The sequence below is a fragment of the Ursus arctos genome, unplaced genomic scaffold, assembly GCF_023065955.2.
Source record: "Ursus arctos isolate Adak ecotype North America unplaced genomic scaffold, UrsArc2.0 scaffold_1, whole genome shotgun sequence".
In the NCBI taxonomy this organism is placed as follows: domain Eukaryota; kingdom Metazoa; phylum Chordata; class Mammalia; order Carnivora; family Ursidae; genus Ursus; species Ursus arctos.
This window is the reverse complement of record NW_026622763.1, coordinates 90445241-90461115: the sequence shown is the minus strand read 5'-3', so window position 1 is coordinate 90461115 and position 15875 is coordinate 90445241. Positions and strand designations below refer to the sequence as shown.

The 15875-nt window shown below is 55.8% G+C and overlaps 1 protein-coding gene across 20 annotated transcripts in view; it reads left to right on the top strand.

The window, feature by feature from the left end:
- Positions 1 to 15875, top strand: part of TNS1 (tensin 1) — a 213126-nt gene that overhangs the window by 101155 nt on the left and 96096 nt on the right. For 18 of the 20 annotated variants that reach the window (XM_057304703.1, XM_026491980.4, XM_044381180.3 and 15 more), the window contains 3 exons: positions 1755 to 1796; positions 14924 to 14965; positions 15782 to 15832. Coding sequence is in view for 18 of the 20 variants with exons in the window: in XM_026491980.4 (XP_026347765.4) it covers positions 1755 to 1796; positions 14924 to 14965; positions 15782 to 15832 (135 nt within the window). In the remaining 2 variants the exon portion in view is untranslated. The remainder of the gene's footprint in view (positions 1 to 1754; positions 1797 to 14923; positions 14966 to 15781; positions 15833 to 15875) is intronic. The other 2 variants (XM_044381181.3, XM_048214321.2) reach the window with 1 other exon arrangement.

Genomic DNA, 15875 nt, shown 5'->3' with positions numbered 1-15875 from the left:
GGAGTAATGGTGAGTACAGGACGATACATACTGAGACTCAACTCAGGCTTCTTTGCTGGAGAATGAGTTGGGCAGGAAGCCCGTTGCTATGGGCTCATAGCTCTCGACTGGGTCGAGAACCCAGGGATGCTAAACTCCCAGCTTCTCCGCCCCTTCCAGAGCTCAGGGCACACCGTCACGTGAATCTTGTCCCCCTCTGGGCTGGTGTGTCAAGCCTGGGGATCCCTTGGGCCGGTTGGAGGACAGGACTGGATCAGGTGGAGGGAGGGCCCGGCTGAGGCTGGCTTCTTGTGGGCAGCCAGCTCTAGCCAAGCCTGGAGGCTGTCACCATCACCGCTCTGCTGGGGTGGTGGCTGGAGCAGGGGTGGCCCACTGTTTGAGGAGGCAGCAACCCCCTCTTTGGCGATCCGGGGCTTGTGGCCAGACACCCTTATGCCCGAGGGAGAGCCTCCCCCTAGTCCCCTCTGTGGGCCCCTTGGGTCGGGAATTGGAGCCAAGATTGAGGTATGAGCTCCAAGAAAAACGTGTCCCAGCTAGAAAAAAAGAACACACCGAGTCTCTGATAAAGGGCCCTGCTAATTGTCAGGGTAGTGGTTTGGCTGCCTGGCCTGGATGGGGGGTGTTATCTCAGGGGAGGGAGAAATGCAGGCTCCTACCCCCTCCCTCCGTCTGGAGGCCCTCGTTGCCAGTCCCCACCCTCCAGCAGAGAGGAAGATGAGGGTGGTGTTAAGAATAAAAGCTCGCCCGTAGAGGGTGCTTTCACTCAAGGCTTTCTTTGGAAGAACTGGCAGGGCCCTTTCACCAACCTGCTTCCCACATGCTGTGGGGACCCCAGACTCTGTCTGCAGCTTTGCGTGAGATGCCCTGGCATTGGAGAGAACCTCCTTTCTTTGAGGCCTTAACCATGTTTTTAAAAAATGTAAAACAAATCTTAGTATACTGTAGAACATTTAGAACATAGAGCAAAGAAAAAAAATCCTTCTCATTATGTTAACCCACTGCTATTAAAAATCCTGGTGCACTGATCTCCAGTCTTCTGCATATTTTTCTACAGAATTAAAGAATTGTGATATACGGGACACCTGGGTGGCTCAGTCGGTTAAGCTTCTGACTCTTGATTTCGGCTCAGGTCATGATCTCACGGTTGTGAGATCGAGTCCCGCATGGGGCTCTGCGCTCAGCACGGAGTCTGCCTGAGATTCTCACTCTCCCTTTCCTTCTGCCCCTCCCCACCATGAGTGTGTGCTCACTCTTTCTCTAAAATACATAAATAAGTAAAACTTTTTATTTTTATTTTTTTTAAAGATTTTATTTATTTATTTGACAGAGATAGAGACAGCCAGCGAGAGAGGGAACACAAGGAGGGGGAGTGGGAGAGGAAGAAGCAGGCTCATAGCGGAGGAGCCTGATGTGGGGCTCGATCCCAGAACGCCAGGATCACGCCCTGAGCCGAAGGCAGACGCTTAACCGCTGTGCCACCCAGGCGCCCCATAAGTAAAACTTTTTAAAGAATCGTGATATACATTTCATTTTTGCCTTCTGCCACACACCCCCTACCCGGCGCGATTGCCTGAGGGACCCCCCACGTGGCTGCAGGGTCTTCCAGTGACCTCTCAAGCTGGAGGTTGTCAGTGGTTGAGCTGAGGGAAGGGGTGTCTAGCATGGATGTGGGGCCGTGGAATGGTCTTGGGAGGCCCTGGTTTTCTGTGGGGATAAAAGATGCTAACCTTGCCCTTTCTCTGTTCTCCCCCCAGGTGGCTGCCCCCTGCATTCCTCCGTCCAGCCATGAATTGGTGGTGAGTGAGAGCCCCTTCCCTACCCTGCTGCTCTCTCTCCCCTCTTTCTTCAGCTCCTTCGTTACAGCTGCCTTTAGACCTAAGCAGGCTGCTAGCCCCAGAGGGTGCTGGGCAATTAGGTAAGGAGGAGGAGGGGGACACTTCCCGAGGCTGAAGCTGGACTGGGAGGAAATGAGTCATGAGGTCCCTTCTGATGAGATGCAGGGCCTCCTATTTCAATTTGAGACTTAAGTCCTTGGAAAAACCCATAAAAGGGCATCTCGCATGCCTCTGGGCCTGGCCAGGTGCCTGTTGTTCTAGGGCCTTCCAGGACCAGGGGACGGCACCTTCTTCTACCTGCCTGGTCTCGGGTCAGGACTCAGGTACCCTTCGGCTGGAGGAAGGGGAATGGATGGCCTGCCCCACAGAGTTCACCTGCCTGGGTAGTGGCTCACATTCAGGTGGCCCGTTCCCTCTCCAGGCCCCTTGGCTGACTCTGCTTTCCGGCTCTGTCTCCATGTCTCCCACCCCTGCCTCCCCCGTCATGCTTCCAGAAAAGTGTGGACAGGGGCAGAACGCCTGTGAGTTGTGGGCTGTGGGGAGAGGGGCCTGTTCCAGACGGATCCCAGCTGGGCTGATGTGGAACACTGGGAACTTTTCCTCCTGGCCCTCTCAGGGCCTTCTCACCCTCCGAAGGCCCCCCTGCTCCCCAGCCCAACGATGGAGGCCGGCAGGGCCCTGGAGGCTGGAGGGGAGGGGTCTGCATGAGTACAGGTGTGTGTGTGTGTGTGTGTGTGTGTGTGTGTGTGTGTGTAGGAGGGAGGGTGTCACAGAGGGCCCCTATGGGCACAATCCGATTTGCTGATACAGAGGAGCCTCTGGTGACACCGGTGTGGGTGGCAGTCTGGGGGAGGGGGCCAGGATGTCCTGGCAGTTTCAGGCGTCTGCATACTCGCTCGGCCTGGATACTGGAATCTCTGTCAGGCCATGTGGTCTCTTCTTTCCCTCCAATACCCATTTGCCAGTGACAATGGACAAGTCCCATCCTCTTTTTGGACCCCAGCTTCCCCTCCTGCCAAGGAGAGGGGTTGCTCTAGATGGTTCCAAGGCCTTCTCGGTGCTGAGAAGTGTCCCTTCCACTGAGGGTTGTTGATGGAGTGAAGTAGAGTTTGTAAAAGTGCTCGTGACTCAGACACCTTGGACCCACGGCAGTGTCCCGCCCTCGGCAGCCCCGGCCCAGGCCCTGCCGGGCTATCTCTCTTCCTCGCAGAGGCCCCTCCTCCCTGGTCTCATGGGCTCAGACCCTCTGGGGCTCAGCTCTGCCCCGCTGTACCACTCCAGATGTGGAGCGTTCTTTGCACGGAGCCCGGTCTCAGGTCATCTAACAACAGTGGGGGGCGGTGAGGCCGGGGTGTCGGCTTGGTTTGCAACTGCCAGGAAGAAGTCGCTCTGGGACTGTGGAGGGTCACCGTGGTGGGAGGGCGGGGAGGGGGTGGGGGAAGCAGGGAGCATAAGTCTCATCGTTTCAACCCAACTGCCACCTCGCCTCTGAGAACACAATGTCCTTGGCTGGTCTAGGATAGCTGGGGGGTCTGGGGTTTAGGGATCTCCAGGCAGAAGCCAGATTCCTGGCCACTTGGAGTCTTGTGAGTTTTGTTTATGAGAGGAAGGGTCAGAGGTTGGAACAAAAGGGAAGAGGTTGGCATTCCAGTTGGAGGGATTGCAGTTAGGTACCAGAAGGAACTCCTACCTGAGTGAGGCTGTGGAATCTTCCCGTCCCTATTATGTGCCCTACTTGTGCAGGGGGCTCTGACCTTCCTGGAGGCTGAGTCAGCCACCTGGTGGTGGAATGGTTGTGACACCAGGTTGTGCTCCCACCTAAATCAGAACCACCCCCTTCCCCCCAAGAGTGAGGGGGTTAGACCCTCTCCCTTTGGATCCTGGCTTCCCAGTCTCTGCTGTGTGACCTTGGACACATTGCTTAACCTTTCTGGACCTCAGTTTCCCCTCTGCAGATTGGGAGTTGGTAATAGTAGCTACCCTATAAGGTTGTTAGGGAGAATAAAAGGAGCAAATGGGTGTATTTTTTTTAAGATTTTATTTATTTATTTGAGAGGGCACACATGAGACAGCACAAGTGGGGAGGAGGGGGAATGGGAGAGGGAGAAGCAGACTCCTCACTGAGCAGGGAGCCCTATGGGGGGCTCGATCCCAGGACTCCGGGATCATGACCTGAGCTGAAGGCAGGCGCTTAACTGACTGAGCCACCCAGGTGCCCCATGAATGTATTTAATTAATCCCTATTCAGGGCCCTCCAGGGGCTGCTCACCTGATTTGGGGTAAAAGTCCAGGTTCTTGCATTGGCCTGTACAACCCCACAGGACAGCTTTCCTCTCTGACATCTCCTTCTAGAAGCTCTCTCCTTCCCTCACTCTGCGTCAGATACCTGATCTTGCTGATCCTTGAGCATAACAGGCATGATGCTGCTTCGGGACCACTGTTCTCCCTGTTCCTTCTGGCCGGGAGGCTCTTCCCACAGATCCCCGCCAGGCCCTCTCCCTCCCTCAGGTGTCATGCAAGTGTGAGATTCCCCGCACCGCCCCCCCCCCGCCCCCCGCAACCGTATCTCCTCTCCCTGCTTTCCTTGTCCCTCCACATCTCACCAGCTGGTACACGGTGTGTCTCACTTACAGGGCTCCCTTCATACCAGCACATCAACCTCTGTCAACAAAGGATTTGTATCTGTTGTGATCACTGCTGTATCCCCACCATCTGGCACATAGTAGGTGCACGTCCCGAGTGGCTGGAAGAAAGGCGTTCAGCTGGATGCCCGGTGTGGGCTAGGTGCTCAGCAAGGACGACTGCTGTTGCCCATGTTCCCTGGCTTGCCTGTGGGCAGGGGTCTGTCTTTTCGGGGGGGCTGGGCTCCAACGGGAAGCTCTGCTGTCGTCCCCAGGGAGTGGGAAAGTGACCCAGGGGAAACCGGGCGAAAGTTTGGCTTCCCCCAGAGAGCACTCAGCACCTGTTTCCTCAAGGCAGGCAAGGCAAGGGGTTCACAAGAGGGAGGAAAGGGCGGGTTGTATTTTTCCTTCCTTTTCCATTTGCTGCCTCCCCTTCAGCCTCAGCAGAGCTGGTCTCTGATCTCCCTGCTCCCTTCCCTCGTGCCTCACACCGTGTGTGTCTGTCTGTTGTGGTTTCTCCAGGTCTCGGGGGCCCCCCAGCTCTCCCTCTGGCCTTCTCACCCATCTTGCTTCGATCCTACCCCCCTGGGATCGGGAGCCCACGTCCTGGGTACAGGATTTCTGCCCGGCGTGTGCCTGCCAGACACACTTTTCAGCCTGTGCCAGGCCAGCGAGGGCAAAGTGGCTTAATCTTCAACCCATGTTTTCATCTTACTCAATAGATGTTGCCCAAGGCCTAGGGTAGAAGGGTCCTAGGGTCACCTCCCTCCTGTGGGGTCCCCCGGTGGGGGCAGAATGAAGAGGGGAGAGGGCTTGTTTGCCACAGACACTCCTGATCCTTGGAAATTGCTGAAGCAGCTTTTCTTAGCTTCTGAAAAATAGTCAAAAGGAATTTCCCGAGGGTGATAGCCAAGTGGAGTGGCTGCCGAGGTCGGCCGGATGGCGAGTCCTCCTGCACACACAGCCTGGCACCCAGGAGACTTGCTCTGGGGACAGATGGGGGTGCACTGCTTCTCCTCACACAGACCCGCCCCTCGGCAGGTGCTCAGAATGTCCTTGTGGGATGAACTGGAGGTCAGGTGGGGAGTTTGTGGGGACAGGGGGGGAAGAGGTGAATGGGACAATGGGAATGCCAGGCTGGATTCACCCGTAATAGCCATCAGAGCAATAGCGAGGCATTAACCCTTGTATGGAACTTTCTTTCTGCCAAACGTTGTTCTGAAAGCTTTGCAAAAATAAACTCATCTATTCTTCACGACAATACGCAAGAGAGATGCTGTGATTATCCCGATGTTACCAATGAGAAACTGAGGCCTCAGGCCACAGAGCTATTCAAAGGGGTAGCTGGGATTTTAACTCAGTAGTCCAGCACCACAGCCCATGCTCCTGACCATCAGTCATGACAGACGTCATTCACTTGCATGACACCTGCGGTTTTCAAAGCCCTTCCGCTGACATTGGGCCATCCGGAACCCGCCGTGGATTGTGTGGAAGTCTGGGCACGTGTGAGAGCCACCTGGGTAGGCCGAGGAACAACGTGGGGCTCAGAAAGGCTAGGTGACCTGTTCATAGTCCCACAGCAGTCGGGGGGCAGGTGGTGGTGTGCTGGGTCAGGAGTGGGGTTTTAGATTCCTGGTTCTGCTTTCTCTCCAGGATCCCCTAGATGCTTGCTGCTGATATAAACACTGGATGCAGCCAGGTGGACTTTTCTGGGATTTCCTCTCCTTTCCTTTCCTTCCTTTCTCCCTCCCTTCCTTTATTTATTTGAAGTATAGTTGACACACCATGTTACATTAGTTTCACGTGTTGGGATTTCTTTTTCTAAACAGCACCAACCACAAGTGCACCAGCTAGCTTAGGGCCTGGGATTTAGAGGAAAGTCTGTCCCTCCATCTTTCTCTCCAACCATCCTACCCACAGACATTTCCTGAGCGCCCACCTTGTGCCCACTGCTGTTTTAATGCTGGGGCTGCAAAGTCCTTTCTGCCACAGTGCCAGGCCTTCTAGAAAGGCAGGTGGGGTTGGGGTCGGCATGGAGCCATGGGTGTGAAAGGACTTTAGACACCATTTGGTCCAGTCCTGCTCTGTTTCAGCTGAAATGGAGGCCCTGAAAAATTTTTTTTGACTTAAGTTTGTTTTTTTTTTATTGTGGTAGAATATACATAACATAAAATTCACCATCTTAACTATTTTTGAATGCACAGTCATGATATTAAGTTCATTCCTGTCCTTGTATAAACGTCACCCACCCATCTCCAGAACTCTCATTATCTTGTAAAACAAAACTCTCCCCATTTAACAAGAACTCTGCGTTCCCCTTCCCCAGTCCCTGCCAACCACCATTCTCTTTGTATCTCTCTGAATTTGACCACTTAAGTGCCTCATGTGAGTGAATTCATATAATATGTGTCCTTTTGTGACTGGCTTATTTCACTTAGCATTGATGTCCTCAAGACTCCCTGTGCTGAGGTGTGTGTCCTTCCTTTTCAAGGCTGAATAATATTCCATTGTACGTCTGCATCACAATTTGCTTACCCATTCATCTGCCAGTGGACATGTGAGTGACTTCTGGGTTTCAGCTCTTGTGAGTAACACTGTTTTCTTGAGGGCAGCCACCCTCTTGGGCATAAGGTGGTGGTCCTGAGATTTTCAGACGACTTTCCCAAGGTGCTCGAGTGTCAGATCTGAGACATGCTGTCTCATGGAGGAGGAGGAGGTCATGATGTTCTGGACAAGTGTGCAGAGCCCTCAGCCCTGATGATGGCATCTTGCCCCCCATTAAGGAGACTGACTAGCAGTCGCTTTAGTTTGAACTCCAGGCTCTGATAAATTTCATCCTCTAGCCGTGAGTACCATGAGCGGCCATCTTGGAAGATTCTAGAAAACGGAGCAATGTCAGGAGAGATGAGCCCAATAGAGCCTTGGTTTTCAAAGGAGAGAGCCAACTGGGCATTGCATTCCGAAGGAGATTCTCAGAGTGGGGAAGGAGGCTGAAGATCTCCATTCGTGCACCAGGGCTGCGAGGTCTGGAGAGGGAAAATACAGAGCAGATGCAGAATGGGAATGAGACGGGGGGAAGGGCGGATTTGCTGTTGCTGTCCGGAGCAGAACTTAGTAGGTGGAGGTTCTTACAAAGAGGAGGAGACTTGGATGTAAAGGAGAGCTTTTGAACATCTGAAATGGCCCAGAGGGGCTGTTCGGGGGAGTTGCTGTCTGTTGCTGGAACCCACACTCGCCAGCACCTACTAGGTGTAAGGTGGGTCTGATGGCAAATTCCTTCTCTGGGGAGGGCCTGGTCGAAGTCCTGCCCTTAGACTAGGCTGTGAAGGGACATGGCACTTGGAGGTCAAGGCATCCATGAATGAATGTGCTGACTACTGTCCCTGGGGACCTCCACTGGGAGAGACCCAAGTCAGGTGAAGAGAAGTCGTTGGGGGCCATGTTCAGTGGGGGAGGGGGGGAGAGGAGTATGAAATGGAAACTAATTAGTGCCTGCCAGGGGCCTTCTGACCAGAGGGGGCCCCGGGGGCCAGGGAAGGGAGCAATCAGTTTGTGCTGTGGTAGTTGGGGAAGTCTGTCTCCTGTTCCAGGTCTAGTTTAAGATTTGAGCAAATGGAAGAGAAGAGGGAAGGAGGAGGGAGAGCTGAAACAGAGGGGGCAGGGCCTTGGTATGAGTTACTGAGCCTGTTGGGAGCCAGGGCAAATCCAGGGTAAATATTTTTGGCTGGTCTGCCCTTGCTGGGGGTGGGGGTAGTGGGAGCCAGGCAATTCTGTGTCGTTTTGGTTGGTGGCCCTGGCTGGGCGTGCTGGTGGAACTGGTGAGTGCAGGATGGAAACAGAGCGAACATGGCATGTGTGGAGAGGGGCCAGATCAGGGAGGAGTCCACAAGCTGGGCAGGGGAACTTGAACTTGATGAGCCAAGCAGTAGGGCCATTATGGGTCCTTGAGTGGGGAAGTGACCTGGAGCAGGATCTGAGAGAGTCTGCTGCCAGCTGTGGGGTGTGGCTCGGTGGTGAGAGGGCTGCGGGAGGAATGCTGGGCAGGCCAGAGGCTGGTGCAGGTGCTCGGCTGGAGTAGAGAGAATGTGGACAAGAGTGGCCAGAGGGGCACGGAGGAAGGGCCTAGGGAAACCCAGACTCCCAGTGCCCTGGCTGAGGGGAGAACAGCGTCCAGTGCAGAGCAGGGGCAGGAGGGGGTGAGGCGTATCCCACTCTGGCCTGGCTGGGTGAGTGCACGCCAAGCCTGCAGTTGCCCCCTCTCTGCTGGGAGCTGTGTGCCGGGTCCCTCGGGGTGAACTGGGGCCAGCCCGAGGACAGGAGTGGGCTTGCCCGGGCCCCTTCCTGGGGGGGGGGGGATTGCAGGGAAAATCAGGCATCACATTTCATTTAATCACACCCAGCCTGTTCTTTTTCTCTGGTGGCCTAGGCCTGCCCAGGACAGGATGGAGCCCCAGGAGGGACTTCACCCAAACCCTTCATGGGGAACCAGGCCTCCGGCCTCCCTCCCACCCTGGCCGGGCCTAGCGCCACCTGTTCCGCACCCTCTCTCCAGCCCCCTGCCCTCAGTGCTGATACCCACCCCCAGTGGCTCCCCCTTCCTAGGGTGGTGGTAATTAACGTGGGGAGGGTGCGGGTTGGTAGGTGAGGGGCAAACACAGGCTTTGGGGTGCAGACCTGGACACTCGGTTTCTGCATCTGCCCAAAGGGGTTCAGATGCCACCTGAGCGGCCCAGCTGCTGCAGGATATTTTGTCCTTGTGCGATAGTCCCTCTCCCACTCCGGGGGACCGTGGGGTCTGTAACGTGCCAGCCCGGCTACGCCCCCCTAAATGCCCAGTAAATGGCGCTTCCCTGCTCTTCCCTTTTGCTTCCAGCCCCTCCCTTCACTGCTTAGGGTTCTATTTCTGGAACAAGTGAGCCTGGAATAGCCTGCTGTGGGTCCCGGGGCTGAGGACACTCTGGCCCCCACCAGCCCTACCTGCCAGCTCCTAGCTGGCTCCCTAGCTCCCTTCCCATCCTGATAGGCAGTGCTACCTGTGATCTCACAGTGCGTTGCCATGGCGGGAGATGTGATGTCATGGGGTCGTTTTGGCCTGAAAAACTGCCTGGATTCCAGGCCTCCCAGGGGGCAAGAGTGGGGAGGGCTGGAGGGGTGGAAGGGAGGAGGGTGTGAGGAATTTCTGGACAGAATGTTCCTCCGGAGGCTGAGTCCGCATTCTGCGCCAGACCCCTCCCCCCAGCCTGGGCTTGGGCATCTACCCCTCCCCCCCCATGGCCCTTGCCTTGCCTTTTCCTTCCTCCACAACAGCAGCCCACAGAGACATTTTTTCCCAGCCCACCCTCCCTGCAGGCCACCAACATGTCATACTGCACGAACCTCTGGGCATCATCCCAGCTCCCCAGCCCCTCGGACCCACACAGTTAGGGGTGGGTATGCATGCACGGAGGGGGCGTGCGTGTCTTTTTTTGGAAAAAAAACTTGAGGAAAGGATGTGCAGTTTCCCTTATCCGCCCTGTGGTTCACAACCCCTCACTTTCAGGAAGTTCTCTCTGCTGTCTGATCTCAGTGTCTCCTACTGCCGTCCACTTCCTCCTCTTCCCATGGCAGTGCTGCAGTGCACTGAAGGAGTCCCTTCCTCCCTGGGATCCAAGACAATTCGTCTGTAAGTCACAGAAAGCTTGTTCCCAAATGGGAGGGCAATTGACTGAGAAGAACTTGCAGTGAGTGAGCTTTGTCAGGGAGAGGAGAAGGGCCCGAGGGGGATAGAGGGAGTCCACTTCAAAGACCAGCTGTGCGGTGTTGGGCAAGTGACCGAACCTCCTGGACCTTCTGTCTCAACTGCAAAGCGGGGTCATGCTTACCTGCCCGAGTGGCTCTGAGGATTGACGATCGTGGAAGTAAAGAACTTGATATTATGCCCAGATCATTAGCACTTCATGCACGGTGACTGTTACTGCATGGCCATTATGCAAAGGCGTCCCCAGAGCAGGGCAGGAAGAGGTGAGGCAGGTGAGGCACGTCGGGTGGAGCACTGGAGGAGGCCTGGCTCTCAGGCTTGTGTGGGTGCACCTTGAGCAAGCTGAGGGTAATGCCTTCTGAAATTTCCCGAGTCCCTGCCTTGCTGCAGACTTCCAAGTGTGAGACCCCAGAGCAGAGTGAGCTGGGAAGCGCGAGGTCTGGCCACCAAGCGGCACCAAATCCAAACCCTGCCACCTGCTTGGAGGTGTCCCGCCCCGGGGCAAGGAGGATTCTGGAAGACCCCTGGCGGGGCTGTGCATGGGCTGCTCTCCACTTTGGGAAGCCTGGGGTCCTTAAGATATAGGTTTTGTCGGGGTGCCTGGGTGGCTTAGTCAGATAAGCATCTGCCTTCACCTCAGGTCATGATCCTAGGGTCCTGGGACCGAGCCCTGCATTCGGCTCCCTGCTCAGTGCGGAGTCTGCTTCTCCCTCTCCCTCTGCCTCTTCCCTGGCTCTCTCCCTCTCACATAAATAAATGAGATCTTAAAAAAAAAAAAAAGCCATAGGTTTTGTCTTGGGCTTGGGTAGGGGTGGGGCTAGTGTGGGGGTGCTGTCTCTGTCTGGGCTCCAACTGCTGCATCCTTCTGCAACTGTGCCTCGGGGAAGGAAGAGGAGAGCCCACAGGGAGGTGTTCTGCTAACCCTGCCTGCAGGTTGGCTAGGGACTGGGGTGAGGGGCAGAAGGGTGAGCTCAGCAGTGGGCTCTGCAGGACCTGGGTGCCAACCCCAGTCGTGCCATGGACCACACTATGAGAGGGTGGGCATCTGGGAAACAGGGAGGGAGGGAAGAGATGGCATCTGAAGTCCTTCTCAGAGCTGGTGTTCTGAGGAGTGGTGTGCAAGGATGGGGGTGTGTCCTGGTCAAAATCCAAGCAAAGATGGAGCTTAGAGACCTCGGCCCCAGAAGGTCCGGGGGTGCTGTGTTGTCAGCGGTGAGCATGGTCAGGGGGCCGGGGGAGGCAGTGAGGGGCTCTCTTGTCTAGCTCACTCAGTCGGTATTTGCTGAGGGCCTCCAGTGTGCCAGGCCCAGTCCTAGGCTTTGGGGGCTACAGGAACTTACGTGATAGTAGGGAAGGAAGACCCTCAATGAGATCAGGAAGTAAACTACCTACTGTGTTGGAGAGAGGAGTTCTAGGAAGAAAAATAAACCATGCGACAGGGAGAAAGTCATGTTCGAGTGGGTGTGCCCAAGGTGGGCTAACAGCCCAGTCCGAGTAGGTCTCTCTGGCCATCGGCTCTGGCCCTGCCAACCTCAAGCCCCACAGCTCGGGTGCTCTAGGAGCTTCCCTACAGCATTGCTGGGGGCCTGGGGTAGGGCAGTGCTGGGGAGAGCCTGCCCTCGTGCTACCTGTTCCTTGCCTTTTTCATTCCCAGTGGCCCCATCCCTGGGGGTGCCCGGGAAACCGAGAAGCAGGACTGCAATCCTGGGAGGACAGGGATAGAGGAGAGGGCTGGGGAGCTCAGCATACATGCTGGGTTGTGTTTGCAAACACTGCGGCAGTGGGGGGATGCGGGGGGAACACACTGGGTGTTTAGCTCCGGAGGGGTTTTTGGAAATCTTTACCTTCTCAGGGAGCCACTTGACCAGTAAGTTGAAGGCATCTGGTGGCTGGCAATGTGGCCGGCCTCCAGCGGCGTGGGGAAGGGGTGGGGGCAGAGGGGCTGGTGCTCAGATGGTTGCTGGCCAGGAGGGAAGTTTCTCTTGCAGGGCTGAGGCCTGTGGTTTCTAATATTGACTCGTCTCCCTGGTTTGCATCGTGCCAGACCCGGGGTGGGGGGTGGATGGAGCAGGAGGGTCAAGGTGGGGTAGGGTGGGCCTTGGGTGTGTGCAGGCATGGAGAAGAGAAATAACAGCTAACATTTATTGAGAGTTTCTTAAGTGCCCGGCCCTGTTCTAAGTGCTTAATGTGCTCCGTCTCATCTGGCGCTCACAAAATAGCCCTCTGCAGGCCTGGTGAGCAGCAAGGACAAAGTGGTCTGCTTGAGGTCACCCAGCTAGTAGTAGAGGGAGTCAGGACGGGGCCCTGGTGGTCTGCGGCTAACGCTGTGAGCTTAAACCCGTGGTTTTCGGAGTGTTCTCCCCGGGGCTGGAAACCTTTGAGAAATGCACGCTCTTGGGTCCCACCATAGGGCCGCTGGATTAGACCCTCTGTGTCCTCCATAGGCCCGCTGTCCCCTCTGTGTCCACAGCCCTGCAGGTGATTCTGAGGGCTGTTTGAGACTCAGAATGTTCGAGAACATTCTGTTCTGCCCAGGGTCCGGGCCTCTTAGGAGGCTTTCCCCGGAGCAGGACGAGGGGCTCTTCAGGGCCTGTCATAGGCCTGGGGCAAGTGCTTTGTCTCCACCTTCTCTGTCCTACCCCGTTTCTGTCCTTTCTGACCAACCCCGTCTAGACAGGCTGGTTAAGAGTGAGGGCTTTGGAGTTGAGAGATCTGGATTCAAATCGCAGTTCTGTGGTGTAGGCTGTGCACATAGAAGGTCCCTGGAATCTGCCCTCCTGGAGTCCTCCTCCTTGCCTGGACGCCAGAGCAGCCCAGAGAGGCCTTCCAGTCCAGCCACAGTCTCCACCGGAGTGTTGCAGACCCTGGCCAGAAGGGAGAGGTGGGGTGTCGGGGGCCAGGGTGTGCTGGGAGCACTGCCGGGGACTCCCCTGGTTGGGGCTGGTGGTTTTGGAGGCTGAGGGGGAGAACCTGGCCCCAATTAGCAGCAGCTCCTAGAGCTGGGGCTGGGAGGGCCTGGGGAGGACTTGGGGTTGGGCTGGGAGGGAGTGGAATGTGGCATCTTTACTTCTCCAGAGCCACCCTCAGGCTGCAGATGGGCTGACCTGGGGGCTGGGAGGGCCCAGCTGACTTGCCTTCCCATCTCCTACTCTGTTCCTGGGCCCTGTCCTCCCTCAACCATCCGAGTTGCCTTGGCTGTGAATGACTCAGGAAGTTTCATCCCCTGGAAAGAAGTTTTGGCCTCAGTCTCCCATCCTCCAGGCTGTGGGGGTAAAGGAGTCCAGGCCATTTCCAGAAAGAACACTACTACTTTGACCTCTGCCGGCTTTCTTCCTCCACGCCCTTCTTGGCCCCACTCTCCTCCCTGATGCCAGAACCTTTCAGAGGTCATTCTGTCCATTCCTCTGTCTTTCTCAGGGGTGAGGAGCTCACCAGCAATGGGGTTAGGGTGGGCGTTTCATGTTCTGAGACACTGTATCCTAAGGTGGTCCCCATTCGTCTTGGCAAAGGCTTGCTTCCTCACCTTGACGGTCATGCTCATGTCCTTGTGTGTGATTCAGGGGCCCCTGGAACCACCTCACTGGGTTGGGAACGGAGCCCTAGAGCCTGGAGGCAGGAGGTGGACCTGGAGTGGGAAGTTTCTCTCCTGTTATGGGGGAGTCCAAGGAGCCTGCTTTTCAGGATGCCTTTAGTAGGAAGCAGGTCTGTTGGTCCTGGCTGGGAAGGGGTGGCACTGGCACGAGGGACAGGCTCGGTCCACAGGTGTTCATTGGTGGCCCTCTACATATCCATCCCAATCCCTGGAGTGAGGGATATGGCAATGGAGCTGGTAAAACACTGCTTTGAATCTGTTTAGGGGGCAGGTGGGATAGGTCTCACAGCACAATATTGGGGAACAAGACATGCTCCCATGATGAGATTATGTATACCCTAACGACCAGATACGTAGCACAGAGGGCAGGCTTATTGGAGTTCCAAGGTGGGAGGGAGTCCTTGCCAGGTGTTCAGGAAGAGCCTCGTGGGGGAGGAGAGCTTGTCGGAGGAGAACATGGGCGGGGGAGCCATTCCACAAGCAAAGGCCTGGATGCGGGTATAAGCCAGGGGATCCAGGGGACAGGTCTGGATGGGGCCGAGCTTTGGGGCACTGAGGTCTGCGAGTGGACAGGGCTAATGGTAGAGGGCCTTGAAAGCCCACAGAAGGTAAAACTCTGGCAAGCCTCATCCTGGGCTGTGGTGATTTCACACAAAGAGCGGGAAGGACAGAGTCCCAAGATGGCGTTCAGATCCCGTGGTCGCCAGTAGTAGTCGATGACTCTGGGCCACTCGTTTAACTTCTTTTCTGTGAAGTGGGGCTCAACAGTGCTAATGGGGGTGAACTAACCAGGTTCTTGGCATGAATAAATGAGCTGGTACAGGTGAAGATATCTGCCTGGTAGGAACAGGTGTGACTTTTACCTGCTCTGTGTTCCTTTTTGAGGGGTCAACACTGAGTCGGAGGCCTTGGTGAGGTTTGTCGAGCTGGGTGGTTCTACTACCAGCAGGATTGTTTTTCATTTTCTAAACTGCCTCCCGAGCTTGGGGCTAGCCAGGTTAAGTCTGAGCCTTGGGTTTGTGCCCTGGGCCCTGCCTCAGGAGGCATTCTGCCCATGGCAGCCACCAGCCCCGGGGAGAGAGCCAATCCATGGCTGTTCGCCCTGAGGCCTCACACTGTTTTCCCCCTGTGTTCACAGCCCATCAACACCGAGAGTGCACCGAAGAATGTAGCCAACACGGTGAGTGACAGCAGGTGGGGTGCGTGGCAGGGAACATCCCGGGCAAACATGGGGAGCCCAGAAGGCAGAAGGGCGATTTGGGGGAAGTGAACATAGGTGTTTGGGGTTAACTTTCTGGAGTAGATTTGAGGAATTCAGGGAAGGTGATGGCGATGTGGGTCACGTTGGGAGCTGGGCGTGTGACATCACTTGTGTGTTCAGAAATGGATTGCTGGGGAAGTAGGCAGGCAGGGGGGAGAGGCCAGTGGCTAAATGTGGGTTTCTTTATTAAATATGTAGAATGCGGGAAAGCCGGGCAGATGTTTCCAAACAGATCTTTCTGACTTAGCAGAAAGACAGACAATTTCCCAATTTCCTCAAGGCTGCATGGAGGAGGAAGGGAAGAGAGTGGGTGGGTCCTGTAGTGCAGAAGCTGAGGTTAGCTGCCGAGGGCATCTCCTGGCCATGGCTGCTGCCCAGTCATGGGCTTATGGTTGGAGGGCTTGTGTTCAGATGTTGCCTCCTCCAAGCATCTTATTGTGTGACTGTTGGCAAGTCATGAGCCTGTGTGTGCCTCAGTGTTCTCACGTGCAAAATGGGAACAGGAAGATCTCCCAGAAGAGTGGTGGTGAGACACAAGTGAGAGGGTTGGTTAGCTCTGAGGGGCTTTTCATGGACAAGGAAATGCTAAACAAACACCTAAGCTCCCTCCCAGGCCCTGCGCCAACCCCCTCACCCCTGTGCCCCTGCCAGACCCAGGAGGGGAAAGACCAGGGTGCCTCTTGATTACTTTCCTTGACTCCCCGCTCTGACTTTTCTCCTTTTCTCTGTCTCCAGGGAGAAGGAGCGTTCCGGGGTGGAAACACACGGAAAAGCCTTGAGGAAGACGTAAGTATGGGGAGAGGAAGGGGAGGTTGTGTCTGGGCTCATG